Source organism: Monodon monoceros, unplaced genomic scaffold, assembly GCF_005190385.1.
Source record: "Monodon monoceros isolate NGI ecotype Baffin Bay Population unplaced genomic scaffold, NGI_Narwhal_1 Super_Scaffold_6, whole genome shotgun sequence".
Lineage (NCBI taxonomy): Eukaryota > Metazoa > Chordata > Mammalia > Artiodactyla > Monodontidae > Monodon > Monodon monoceros.
The window spans coordinates 29,416,730-29,431,955 of NW_021703783.1; the positions used below are offsets into that span (position 1 = coordinate 29,416,730).

General features: G+C 35.9%; 1 protein-coding gene across 3 annotated transcripts in view; it reads left to right on the top strand.

The window, feature by feature from the left end:
- The window catches only part of LRRK2 (leucine rich repeat kinase 2), a 150,624-nt gene that overhangs the window by 56,657 nt on the left and 78,741 nt on the right, over positions 1 to 15,226 (top strand). For all 3 annotated transcript variants that reach the window (XM_029204420.1, XM_029204421.1, XM_029204422.1), the window contains 4 exons: positions 1,535 to 1,663; positions 1,738 to 1,908; positions 6,284 to 6,542; positions 10,619 to 10,807. In XM_029204420.1, the coding sequence (XP_029060253.1) occupies positions 1,535 to 1,663; positions 1,738 to 1,908; positions 6,284 to 6,542; positions 10,619 to 10,807 (748 nt within the window). The remainder of the gene's footprint in view (positions 1 to 1,534; positions 1,664 to 1,737; positions 1,909 to 6,283; positions 6,543 to 10,618; positions 10,808 to 15,226) is intronic.

Consider the following 15,226-nt stretch of genomic DNA (forward strand, 5'->3'; position numbering starts at 1 on the left):
TAAAATGGGATCTATATTAACTGTCTATAAGGAATCCAAGATACTGGTTTAAGATTAATTTAGGGGAGATTAAGAAGTAAATTGTTTCAGAGTGTTTTTCTTTTAATGTTAGCAAAACAAATAGTTTCCTTAAGAGTTTCTGCCTTGGTTGTGGTTTTTTAGTAATGGAGTTTACAACTTTCATAAACCAAATATTTTCATAAATGGCAGCCTTCACCAGGAGTGAAAATGTCTAAGCTCTAATCTTTGCACAGACATTATTAGTAAATGTGATAATGCATGTAAGATTTTAAATTTTAAAGTGCTGAACACACAAGCAAAAATGTGTTTTAGAACCAAAATGTCTTTTATAAATCTGCTTTTTTAATGTGCCTCAACCTAGGCTGATTAAAGCCAAGGCAGAATTGATTATAAGTAATCCTAGGGAAAGGAAATTATTTTGTGCAGGTATGAAGGTGTCAGTCAGTATTTATTCATCTAAGCATAAATTTTAGGATTTTTATAGTAGAGGTTGTAAACTATTGACCAGTGGGCTAAATTTGGCTTGTCAACATATTTTATTTGGCCAGTTCAGTGTTTATAAGTTTTTAACTTGAATTATATGCCTTCTGTGCATTTGCATTACCTGCTTTGCTATTGCATTCATTTGAGTTTGCAAGGGCCTCTCCTCTAGAGGTTAGTGGACCACATGCTGCTCAGACCTGCATAGATTAATACTATTTCTCCTGTCAAATGTTAGGAAGCGTTTGTAGAAACTCAGCATCTTAAGAGCTCAAAATAATAATTTTAACATTTAGATGATTTCATTAATATATACTAGAAAGATAAAAACTTTAAAAGTTAAGTGGATCTTTGGTGAGTTTACCCAAGCTATATAATAGTCAAGTCAGAAGTTCACAACTCTTGGGGTGGTTCTAAAAAGTAATGGTGTACTGATCAGTTCTTTATAAATGATTTGCTATAAGGATGTAAATCTCAGAGTGTCTTTAGAGCTTCTCTCAGATGCACTCAATGTGAATAAAATCTAGGAACTCGCATTTGTCTGAGGTTAAAATTTAAGAAGATAGCACAAAAATTTTGGGGGAAATGCTCAGCTATCTAGAGAACCTGATCTGCAATCTTGTAATAAACAATTCACATCACTGGTCTATTTGGATTTGTGACACTGCTGACTCTGCTGTTCTAATCCTGATTAGTATCTGGCTTTCAACCTGTAGGTATGGCTTCAGGCAGGGAATCTTTAAAAGGCAAATTTTGGTGTATTAGGTATTTTTCCTGCTTTGCTAGATGATAGTTTGTTAACTAGCATCTTATTCTCTGTGCACCTGCTTATTTCTTAGTAATGAGAGAGCAAGGTGTATTTGTTTCATTGTCTCAAGGTTTATAGCTTTAAAGTACAAACCTAATAAATACATCTACTTAGCTAAGTGAACATCCAAGGTTTTAAGTACCATATACAGTCTCTCTTTTACATTATTTATTTATTTTTTGTCCACAATTGCTTTGTTATTATTATTTTTGATCACACTTTCAGGGATTTCAGACAATCTTGACAGTACTGGAATTGTCAGTGTCTTTTTCCAAGCTGCTGGTGCATCATTCCTTTGATTCAGTAATATTCCATCAGTTGTCCTCCAACATCATGGAGCAAAAGGATCAACAGGTACAATGTTTTTCACCTGTATTCTAACTGTTACACATTTAGCTGACTCTAATTCTCACTTCCATTCTTTTTAGTTTCTAAATCTTTGTTGCAAGTGCTTTGCAAAATTGGCTATGGATGATGAGTTAAAAAGTGTGATGCTAGAGAGAGCATGTGATCAGAATAACAGCATCATGGTTGAATGCTTGCTTCTGTTGGGAGCGGATGCCAATCGAGCAAAAGAAGCAGCTTCTTTAATTTGTCAGGTAAATATTCAAGGACTTACTTTTGTTTTTTTCTGTTATTTGACTCTACCATTGTATAGCTCTTATCTACATCCTATTATTCTACACTACAGAATTTATCAGTTTATTGAACAAATGCTTGTGACTTGTAGGAGTTTAGATTCAGAGAATTTCAGAGGTAATAGGTCCCTTAGGTGTTATTATCTAATCATTCATTTTATTTTTCTACCTAGCTTGTTAAGTTGATAAGTAACTTTTCAAATGTGTCTCCTACTATGCATCTCTGTGCAAATCGTTCTCCAGCCACACACCATACAACACATGGCTTTATCTTGTTTTGATCATCTTTCAGCTATTTTCTCTCTGTTTTCAGTTTCTCTCTCTAGAAAATTCTCCCCTCAGGGCTACCACGTGTGGCCCTGTAGGCTGTGTACTGCACACTTCGTGGTGCTGTACACATTGACAACCCTGCTGTGGGCCACCCTGCAGTTGTGTGGCACTGGGCCTGCTTCCCTTCTCTCCCTTCCCTCATGCACTGTGCAAACACTAAATCTGCTTTGCCTTCAAAATCTAACCTAAATTCCTTGTCCTCAATAAAGCCCTCCCCACACTCCCAGACCTCCATACAAAGTAAAGATTTACTTCTTGTGTAAGTCCATGACAGTTTATGTACACTCTTTATATTTTGTGAGTTATGTGAAAGTAGAGATGTACAAGGTTCATCTATGTATCATTCAGAATATCTAACTCACTGCTTTACATACAGTATGAATTCGGTATGTATTTATCAGAGTGCATTACATGTTATTTCAAGTTTGTCTTCATTCTATAAATTTTAGCGTTTATAATAGCATTCGGGAAGCACTACATATATTTTCTGGTTACTTAATATTTCCAACAAAGCAATTATGTAGTGATTTAATATACATTATTAAATAACCAGCAGAGTGCTATGTTTTCTAATAATTTACTTTTAAAGCCTTACTTTATTTAATTTCCCAGTCACCTATGGATTCAAATCAGTTTGTCAACTGTAAGATTAAGTTAGCACCTATTAGCAATCTACCTAAAAAGAAACTGAACCTGTAACTCATTTTCATGCACAATTAATTTATGCCAAATACATAATCAAATTATTTAAATTAGTCATATTTCATTTAAACAAGCAACATTAAAAATAGTCGCTTCTCTGTTATTAAAGATAATTAAATTATTTTCCTCAATAATTTAATATGTTTTTGTTGTGTATCTTTTGTGTGATCTTGAGATCATTGAGTTAATGTTACTTGGATTGAAAAGAAACTTCCCCTTCAGATTTTTCCTAGGGAAACATAGCTAAAATCACTTGAGTGCAATTACTCTACATTCCCCACAGGGAGTGCTTTCTACTTTTCTCTCAATTTATCCAAATATTTCTATACAAAAGAATTTTTACCTTATTCTTCTTCCCAAGTTCTTTTGGACTTAATGTACTTATTTATATCTTTTCTTCTTAAAATCAGATCTTTACATCCATGGGTGTATTAAATGTAAAGAATTTATCCTAGTTGTCAGAGATTATTTGTATCTAACATGATAAATGTTGATTAAATATTGTGGGTAGATTGATTGAACATACTTTATTTTGTACCACTGCAAAGTAACATAATCAAGACTATTCATGCACCAAAGCTGCATATTAACAACTATTCAGAGCAAGGGCAGATTTAATCTTGTTAGGTTTTCTGAGGTGAATATAATAATAATGTAATGTACATGACTGGTAGAGAAGAATATGGAGGATTAATATCGGGTGTGAAAATGCATGAATAGAGACCTGAAGATGACTCATCAAGTCATGGTGGGAAGAGCAAGTATAATGAATTGTGAATAAATATAATAGCAGACACTTCTGTGGTGTTCATTATCACCTGGGCCCTGCTCTGAGCCCTTTACTTAATAAACTCCTCACAACAACCTTAGGAATAAGTCCTAGTATTATCCTATTATGCAGGAGAGGAATTGAGGCACAGAAAGGTTAAGTAACTTGCCTGAGGACACTCTACAGGTAAGTAGTGGAAAATCTGCCTGCTTTAATCTTTTGTTTACATAACAGATTCATGATAGTGGTGGTGGGGGGAGGGGGTTGTACATTCATTACTGAATGCTGGTTTGAAATATTAGGATTTGATTGTGGGCTGAATTATTTATAAATTAGAATATGAGAGACAAGATGGCAAAGGATAGTAAATTACAGTTTGATTATATTTGAATTATCCTCATTATTAAAATACAAAGCTGTGTATCTGAGCAGTACTTTTTTTCCTCCTCATGAAGTTGGAATTACTTTCATAATTTTATTTCTTTTGTCTGATACTGTTTCTTATATATTTATCTGTTCATGGCACCATATCCCTGAAATCAGCTTGGATAGCTTGGGTCCCCTGAGGAAAATTCTGCTATAAAATGTATTGAGCATCTTCTCTGTGGAAAGCACAGTGCTAGATATTCAGTAAAGAATAGAAAAGGAGTTTCCTGTTTCAAGATGGTTTCAAAGTGTCTGTTGGGAGATGGGGGGAGGATAAAACATAAATCACCTTAATACAAGGTAGGCAGTAAATGCCATAATTTAGAGATAAAAGATTTCTGGGCTCCAAGAGAAGAAATGAGTTTTTTTGGCCCCTCCCTTCCTCCCTTCCTCCTTCCCTCCCTCCCTCCTTCCCTCCCTCCCTCCCTCCCTCCCTCCCTTCCTTCCTTCCTTCCTTCCTTCCTTCCTTTAAAATTTCCTGTGGGCCCTTAAACGATTTTAATAATTTGCTAAATTAAATATATTCCTTAGGCATTGTGCTAGGGTACAGAGGTACAAATTGAATTGCAGTAGCATCCATGCCTTTCATTCTAGTTATAAAACAGATAAGCATATCTAGTTCAGTGTGCTAAGTGCTATGTTAAACAAAATGGGATGGGCATCGGAGGGAGAAGGGTGTGTGTAGCCTGGAAAGTTGATAGCAAGGACTTAATGTGCAAGAGAGTTTAAAACTATTCCTTCAAGAATGAACATCTTTTTACTGGCTGAAGAACAGAATTAGATATTTGAGGCAAGAGAAATAGCATAAATGAAGGTAATAAGGTTTGAAAAATTGCATGTCGTATTTGGGGGAATGTCCTGGAGCAGAAAGGTTTTAGAAGATTTTAAAATAGGTTAATGACCTGATCATATCCAGACTAGAAAAGTACTATAGTGGCTCTGGGGAGAATGGGTTGAAGGTGGGTGATCCTGGAGACCGATGGGCACTAAGTTGGTGCCATCACGCCACAAGACTGTCCCCTCAAACCTCTTGGACACACTTTAATTCTGAAGAATTCAGGAATTTTCCCCAACCATCTTGTTCCACTGACCTGGTACCCTGAATCTTAGGGTCTTCTTTCCTTTTATTTTTTAATCCTTAATATTGGGTCATGAAAGGAGCACAGGCTTTGGAGCCAGCAGATTTGATTTCAAATCCAAGTCTCTTATTGACTAGCTCTAAGGGTTTGGACAAATCACATATTTTTCCTAAATATTCATCTATAAAATGGGGGTAATAATTTTTACGGCATAGGTTTTTTAAAAATAAGGATTGGAGGTAATGTGTTTATAGAAGTTAGCACAGTACCTGGCATATAATATTTATATCATCTATGACTTTGTTCTTCTAGTTGGTAACACCACATTCCATCGCCTTTCAGAAGCTGTTGCTGGGTTGGGCCAGTGTGCTATGCTGCAGGTTGCTAAGGCTTCTCTCTGCTTACTATGGTCACTCTAGTTTTTGTAGCAGCTAGCATGCTAACCCACCTTGAGGACCTGCTCTGAAAACGTAACATTCAGGGAAAGGTAGAAAACTGAGAGACAAGATACGTTTTTGTGGAAATTAAAATTCTTGTCCTGGAAAACCAGAAGTAAATGATGACTGTCCTTTGCATATGGCATTAGCAAATTTTATGATATTTATACTCACACTTAGTTATTCTGTGTCACGAATGAAGGCAGGGCAGTAGCATTTACTGTGTTAAGGTACTAGTTTCCCAGATGTCTTCCAATGAGCAAACAGAAGTCCAGAAAGTATGAGAAACGTGTAAATTGTTGGAGCCTCAGGTATTCTGACTTCAAGCCTATGAGTTTTATTTCATACCATGTTGTCTTTTTCATGGTAACTGACTCTCATGTGGCAGATTTATTTGATTTATGCTGCTCTGATATTTGTGGTGCTAATCTTATTTTATTTTCCTAATCTATTTCAAGGATGAGTTTTGCCTTATTTTGTTTCATTCTGAATTTACGGATGTAGGGAAAAATCACACCAAGTTTGATTATCAGTCTCTTAAAAGGAAAAATGACAGGTTGTTAATGTGCTTACCCACTCTTTTTCTTTAATAGGTATGTGAGAAAGCGAGCAGTCCCAAAGTGGTAGAACTGTTACTGAATAGTGGATCCCGTGAGCAGGATGTACGGAAAGCTCTAACAATCAGCATTGGGAAAGGCGACAGCCAAATCATCAGCTTACTCTTAAAGAGGCTTGCCCTGGATCTGGCCAATAATAGCATCTGCCTTGGAGGATTTTGTATGGGAAAAATTGAACCTTCTTGGCTTGGTCCTCTATTTCCAGATAAGACATCTAATTTAAGAAAAGAGACAAGTAAGTATTAACAGGAAAAGTCTGTACAAGTCTTAATTTTAGTAGTAGTTTTAAAAATCACTAATCTTTTAGTTAGTTTTCATTCCAGTTTGGTTCAACTTAAGCCAAAAATATTGTAAAGGCTTGGATATCTTTTTTTTTTGTCAAGAAATGCTTGAAACTGACATTATATTTAAGTTCTTTATGAGCCAGCAAATACATATTTTATAAAGATAGAGCAAAACAGTGGGATCTTTCTGTCAGGTTTCTTTTCTTTGTTACATATTTTATTTTTTATTATACAAATAATCTATGTGCATTTACAAATAGAAAAACATAAGAATCCTAAGGAAGAAAACAACAACTTATTTTTTCACTTATAGGTAATCAATGTAGATTTTTTCCCTAGACTTTTTGTATGCTTACATATGAATTAAAATATGTGCATGGAAATATAAACACATATATACTTTGCATTTTCAAGTTAGTATACTTCACATTTCACTTAAGGATGTAATTTCAAGTTAATATAGATCTTGTATACATTAAGTACATTGATGACAGTTACCACTAGCATCTATACTAGTGCTTTTCACATAGTAAGTGCTCATTAAATATAGTATAGGCAAATATAAAATTCGGTAAGAAATTATGTTGATAAGCATATGTGGAAACAGGCACTTCACACATTATAGATATGAATTCAAATCTTCCTCTTTTGAGGAAAATTTGGCAATATCCATTAATACTTTAAATGTACACCCATACTTTTTTGACCCAGGAATATGCTGATAGGGGTCCATGATACAGGCATTCTGTTTTTTTTTTCATTTTATTTATTTATTCATTTATTTATTTTTTTGGCTGTGTTGGGTCTTCATTTCTGTGCGCAGGCTTTCTCTAGTTGCGGCGAGCGGGGGCCATTCTTCATCGTGGTGCGCGGGCCTCTCACTGTCGCAGCCTCTCTTGGTGTGGAGCACAAGCTCCAGACGCGCAGGCTCAGTAGTTGTGGCTCACGGGCGTAGTTGCTCCACAGCATGTGGGATCTTCCCAGACCAGGGCTCAAACCCGTGTCCCCTGCATTGGCAGGCGGATTCTCAACCACTGTGCCACCAGGGCAGCCCCAGGCATTCTTAATGTGCACAAAAATTATGTTCAAGGATGCATATTAAAATATTATTCATAGGGCTTCCCGGGTGGCGCAGTGGTTGAGGATCTGCCTGCTAATGCAGGGGACACGGGTTTGAGCCCTTGTCTGGGAGGATCCCACATGCCACAGGGCAACTAGGCCTGTGAGCCACAGCTCCTGAGCCTGTGCATCTGGAGCCTGTGCTCCGCAACAACAGAGGCCGCAATAGTGAGAAGCCCGTGCACCGCGATGAAGAGTGGCCTCCGCTCGCCACAACTAGAGAAAGCCCTCGCACAGAAACGAAGACCCAACACAGCCATAAATAAATAAATAAATAAAAAAATAAAAAAATAAATAAATAAATAAATAAATAAATTAGAAAAAAAAATATTATTCATAATAACAAAAAATTAGGGAAAAACCTAAGTATTCCCCGAAAGGAACTATTCAAATTAATTATGGTATGTTCATGCAGTGGCATGCTTTGCATTCATTGGGAGAAAAACATCTAGCAAATCCAAATGTCCAGACATAGAATGCATTCTTTTTTTTTTTTTTTTAATAAATTTATTTATTTTTGGCTGTGTTGGGTCTTCGTTGCTGTGCACGGGCTTTCTCTAGTTGTAGCGAGTGGAGGCTACTCTTCGTTGAGGTGCGCGGGCTTCGCACTGCGGTGGCTTCTCCTGTTGTGGAGCACAGGCTCTAGATGTGCAGGCTTCAGTAGTTGTGGCACGTGGGCTCAGCAGTTGTGGCTCCTGGGCTCTAGAGCACAGGCTCAGTAGTTGTGGCACACGGGCTTAGTTGTTCCGCGACATGTGGGATCTTCCCGGAACAGGGCTCGAACCCGTGTCCCCTGCATTGGCAGGCGGATTCTTAACCACTGCGCCACCAGGGAAGTCCCTAGAATGCATTCTTTTTTTTTTTTTTGCGGTACACGGGCCTCTCACTGTTGTGGCCTCTCCCGTTGTGGAGCACAGGCTCCGGATGCACAGGCTCAGCGGCCATGGCTCATGGGCCTAGCCACTCCGCGGCGTGTGGGATCTTCCCGGACTGGGGCACGAACCTGTGTCCCCTGCATTGGCAGGTGGACTCTCAACCACTGCGCCACCAGGGAAGCCCTTAGAATGCATTCTTAAGGGAAAAAACAGTTAGAGAACAGTGTTTTTAGTATACTAATATTGGTGAAAAGACAATTGGGATATGGTAGTCATAAGTGTTCGAATGTGAAAAGACCATGTTGAGAAAATAATCCAGAAATGGGTGCCCTGGTTGCCTTTGGGGACCTTGGAAACTAATGAAATATGATTAGAGTCTATGTTTTATCACTTCAATTGGTCTCATGCCAACAACCTGCTTACTTTAATCTTTGATCTCTGATGGAGAGGAATTGTGGGGCTTTGGAGAGGTATGAAGGGAGATATACATTCAGGGTATTCTTTTGTTTCTGTATGAAGTTTTTTACAAGTATTGACAAGTCTTACCTAATTTAAAAAATATAATGTCATTTGAGAGATTGGAGGGCATAGCCATAATTTTTTTGACAACTGGTCTGAGTAAAGAACATTTTGAATTCAAAGCTTTAAAACATTTTCCAGGTACTATTTGAGTCACGCACACATGTTGTAATGTGAGTTATGAGAGTAATATTTGAAGAAATTTTCCAGGATATATGTAGGACAGTGAGAACTCTGCCACTTATTTCGTCAAAATAGAGCATAATATAAAATGCAGTAAAATAGCAAGAAGAATGTTAAGAAGAATTTTGAAATTTCATCACATTTCCTAATAGAATGAATCACTCAGCAAATAGTTTATAAAAATAAGAATATCATTTATTATCTTCTGTGTTCTAAGTGTTCTGCTAAAAACTTCACATGCCTCATATTCTTTAATTTTTTCCATAATCCTGTGCTGTGTATATTGTTGTCTTCACTTCCCAAGTGAGGACACTGACACTCAGGGAGCTTGTATAACTTGCAAGTAACTTGAGCACAGGCCTGTCTGGCTTCAAGGCCCAGACCTTTTCCTGGATCAAGTTAGTTTCATAAAGGTTCAGTTTTGTCACCAACACCAAAACTTTGTGTAAATTTTTAAAAAATTTAAGTTCATTGCCTGCTACTTTATACAGTATCATGATTGTAAAGTGACTTTGAAGTAAGAATAAAAAATCTTAGAAGTAGGAGACTATATAAGGAACTTTGGTATGATATATGTTTATGCTTGTATAATTATTGATTTCTAAAAATAGAACTACCATACGACCCAGCAGTCCCACTACTGGGCATATACCCAGAGAGAACCATAATTCAGAAAGAGTCATGTACCACAATGTTTATTGCAGCTCTATTTACAATAGCCAGGATATGGAAGCAACCGAAGTGTCCATTGACAGGTGAATGGATAAAGAAGATGTGGCACATATATGCAATGGAATATTACCCAGCCATAAAAAGAAACGAAATTGAGTTATTTGTAGTGAGGTGGATGGACCTAGATCTGTCATACAGTGTGAAATAAGTCAGAAAGAGAAAAACAAATACCATATGCTAACACATATATATGGAATCTAAAAAAAAAAAAGGTTCTGAAGAACCTAGGGGCAGGACAGGAATAAAGATGGAGACATAGAGAATGGACTTGAGGACATGGGGAGGGGGAAGGGTAAGCTGGGAGGAAGTGAGAGAATGGCATGGACATATATACACTACCCAATGTAGAATGGATGGCTTGTGGGAAGCAGCCGCATAGCACAGGGAGATCAGCTCAGTGCTTTGTGACCACTTAGAAGGGTGGGATAGGGAGGGTGGGAGGGAAACGCAAGAGGGAGGAGATATGGGGATGTATGTATATGTATAGCAGATTCACTTTGTTATAAAGCAGAGACTAACACAACATTGTAGAGCAATTATACTCCAATAAAGATGTTGAAAAATAAAAAGTTGTTGCTGGTATATCTTTTTATTTTTAGATATAGGATCCACCCTAGCGAGAATGGTGCTCAGATATCAGATGAAAAGTGCTGTGGAAGAAGGAACAGGCTCAGGCAGCAGTGGGACTTTTTCTGAAGAAATACTTGATAAATTTGATGAATGGACCTTCATTCCTGAGTCTTATGTTGACAGTGTATTTGCTCAAAGTGATGACCTGGATAGTGAAGGTAATTATTACTAAACAATAGAGTTAGTTATGTTTTAAAACACTTACCCTCTGGCATTGAACAGTAGAAACTGAGACAAAGATCTGATTTACTTCATTTGGAAAATCTTGAGGAAAACTGTATTCATTAGTGGAAATAGTTAATGCTTACTATTACTTTACTACTACTTAAGGCAATGAAGAAAATGTATGTCTACACTTTTAAGTGTTATCATACTGCCCATAATCAGTGAGTGGTGGCTATTGCAGTGAAAACACTGACTCAGACTGGAATTGGATTCCATATTCCATCATCGACTAGATACTTCTGTGGTTTGTGTAAGCCCCTTATCCTTATTAAAAGCAGTGTTGCTAAACTTCCAGGATTATTTATAGGAATTTGGAAAAATGTATGTAAAGTGTCTGGGAGAGTGTTTGCAAATAGAAAGTGCTTAATAAAAAATATTTTTGTCTTTATTAGAGTTAAAAATAATATTTTAATAACTCCTGAAATAACAAAAATTTAACATGGCAAGATATTAATGGCAGTGATTAAGACTGACATTTAACATAATACAGTTTGGTAAAAATAGGGTGAGGTGCTTTTTTATTAAAATAATATGATTGAAACCTTTGGGTGATAGAATAAAGACATTTGAGAGGGCAAAAATAAGAGTTATTCCAAAATCTCATGTCTCAAGTCCAAACATTCTTTAAAACCAACTTTATTGGGACTTCCCTGGTGGTGCAGTGGTTAAGAATCTGCCTGCCAATGCAGGGGACATGGGTTCGAGCCCTGGTCCAGGAAGATCCCACATGCCGCAGAGCAGCCAAGCCTGCACGCCACAACTACTGAGCCTGCGCTCTAGAGCCCGCGAGCCATAACTACTGGTCCCATGTGCTACAACTACTGAAGCCCACGCACCTAGAGCCTGTGCTCTGCAATAATAGAAGCCACCGCAATGAGAAGCCTGCGCACCGCAACCAAGAGTAGCCCCCGTTTGCCGCAACTAGAGAAAGCCCACACCCAGCAACGAAGACCCAATGCAGCCAAAAATAAATAAATAAACAAACCCCCCTGCAACTTTATTGAGATATACTAATTTACCCATTTTAAGTATATGTTTTCATTTATACATCCATGTAATCATCATCACTATTAAGTTATGCAACGTTTCTATCATCCAAAAAAGTCCCTTTATATGTCTCTTTACAAAAAACGTCCCCCCCTACCTTGTCCCTTGGCAACCGCTGATTTGCTTTCTGTCACAATAGATTAAATTAGTATTTTCTCAAGTTTCATATAAATAGGATACAGTATGTCCTTTTTTATGTCTGGCTGTTTTCTGAAGTGGTTATACCATATTATACTCCCACCAGCAATGTATGAAAATTCTAGTTGCTCTGAATCCTCATTACACTATAACACTTAGTATCGTAAGTGAGTTTAATTTTAGCTATTCTAGTGAGGCTGTAGTCCTAGCTTATTTGGGTTTAATTTTCATTTCCCTGAAAACTATTGATATTGAGAATATTTTCATGTTCTTATTGTCCATTCATATATTGATATTTTCTTTGCAAAGTGCCTGTTCAAATCTTTGCTAACTTTTAATTGTCTTGTTGTCTTATGTTATTTTAAGAGTTCTTTTTATATTCTAAGTAGAAGTCATTTGACAGATACATGAATTACAAATATTTTCTTTCATTTATAGCTTGTTTTTTCATTTATTAATGTTATTTTTCAAAGAGCAGAGGTCTTAAATTTTGAAAAGTGCAGTGTTTCTGTTTTTTCTTTTCTAGTTTGTGCTTTTTCTATCCCATTTAAGAAATCTTTTCCTATCTCAAATTTGTGAATATTTTCTCTTATGTTTTCTCATAGAAGTGTTAAATTCTTAGCTTTTACATTTAGGTCTATAATCCATTTTAATTTTGGTATATAGTGTCAGTGAAGAATTGACATTTATTTTTTTCCACATAGATATCCAGTTGTTTTAACATCACTTGTTGAATATACTATATTTCCTCATTGAATTAATGGCATGTTTGTCCAATTTAACTGACCATATAGGTGTGGTTCTATTTCTGCATTCTTTTTTAAAAAAAGTAAAAAAAAAATTTATTGGAGTATAGTTGACTTACAATGTTGTGTTAGTTTCACGTGTACAGCAAGGTGAATCAGTTATACATATACATATATCCACTCTTTTTAGAGGTTCTTTTCCCATATAGGCCATTACAGAGTATGAAGTAGACATACCTGTGCTATACAGTAGATTCTTATTAGCTGTCTATTTTATATATAGTATTGTGTATATGTCAATCCCAGTCTCCCAATTTATCCTTCCCCTCCTTATCCCCTGGTAACCATAAGTTTGTTTTCTACATCTGTGACTCTACTTCTGTTTTGTAAATAAGTTCATTTGTACCCTTTTTTTAGATTCCACATATAAGTGATATCATCATATGATATTTGTCTTTCTGTGTCTGACTTATTTTACTCAGTACAGCAATCTCTAGGTTCATCCATGTTGCTGCAAATGGCATTATTTTGTTCTTTTTTTTAAGCCTGAGTAATATTCTACTGTATATGTGTACCACATCTTCTTTATCCATTCCTCTGTTGATGGACATTTAGGTTGCTTCCATGTCCTGGCTATTGTAAATAGTGCTGCAGTGAACATTGGGGTGCATGTATCTTTTCAAATTATGGTTTTCTCCAGGTATATGCCTCGGAGTGGGATTTTATTCTGTGCCATTGATTTAAATCTTTATCCTTATGCCAATGCCATACTGTCTTGATTACTTTAGCTTAATGAAATCTGGTAGTATAAGTTCTCTGGTGGTGTTCTTTTTCAAAATTTTTCTTCTTATACTAGATTGTTTGCATTTCCATATACATTTTGAATCAACTAATTAATTTTATGCTGGGATTTTTTATTAGAATTAAATCTATATATACATTTAATATAGAATTAATGTATAAAATATTATTGTTATATAATATAGAATTAACATATAAATAAAAATTTCTTTAGATTAAACCTAGAAATAAATTTGAGGGAACTGGTGTCTTAATAATGAGTCTTCTGACATATAAATATAGTATTTATTTCCGTTTATTTGTCATTTAAATTTCTCCCACCAATGTTTTATATTGCATGTTTTTTGATGCTATTGTAAATAGTATTGTTTTTGAATTCCAATTTCCAGTAGTTCATTCACTGCTGGTTTATAGAAATGCAGTTGATTTCTTTGTATGTTAATGTATCCTGTGGGCTTGCAAAACTCATGAGTTCTGACAGCTTTTTGTTGACTCCACACATTTTTCTATGTTCACAATAATGCCATTTGCTAATACATACAGATTTACTTCTTCCTTTTAACCTGTATATCTTTTTTTCTTCTTCTTTTTCATGTCTTATTACACTGGCTAGGACCTCCAGTACTATGCTGAATAGAAGTGGTAAGAGTAGGCATTGTTCCCTGGCTTCCAAACTTAGGGGGAAAGCATTCAGTCTCTCATCATTAAGTATGATGTTATATGTAGTTTTTTTTTTTTTTAATAGCTATCCTTCATCAGGTTTAGGAAACTTGTTTCTCGTAATTATTTGCTGCGACTTTTTATCATAATGGGTGTTGGAAAATGCTTTTCTGCATCTGTTGAAATGGGCATATTTTCTCCCTTTATTCTGTTATTTAGTTAATTACATTGATTGATTTCCTAATGTTAAACCAAACTTGCTTTTCTGGGCTAAATCTTACTGGGTTATGGTGTATTATCCTTTTAATATATTATTTGATTTGATTTTCTAAAATTTTGTTAAGGATATTGCATCTATGAGGGATATTGGTCTGTAGTTTTGTTTTGTTGTAACTATGAGAGTATGCTAGCCTCTTGAAATGAATTGGAAAGTGCTCCTGACTCCACTGTTTTCTGAAAGAATTTGTGTAGGAGAGGTCTTAAATCTTTAATAGGATTCATGAGTAAAGCCTTGTAGGTTAGGAATACTTTTTGGTGGTGGGGGGGAGGCTTTTTAATTATAAATATAATAACTTTAATAAATTTTTGGTTCTTTTGATTTTTCTGTTACTTCTTTTGTCAGTTTTTGTAATTTGAAATGTTCAAGGAATTTGTCCACTTTACATAAGTTGCCAAATTTATTTATTGTTATTTATAATCTCTTATTGTCCTGTTAATAAGATCATTAGTGATATCTGATCTTTAATTCTTGACATTGATATTTTTTGTCTTTCCTTTTTTTCCTTCTTCAGTCTAGCTCAAGATTTATCAATTTTATCGATCTTTTCAAAGAATCAGGTTTTTGTTTCATTGACTTTCTGTATTGATTGTCCATTTTTTTTTTTTTTTTTTTCGGTACGCTGGCCTCTCACTGTTGTGGTCTCTCCTGTTGCGGAGCACAGGCTCCGGACGCGCAGGCTC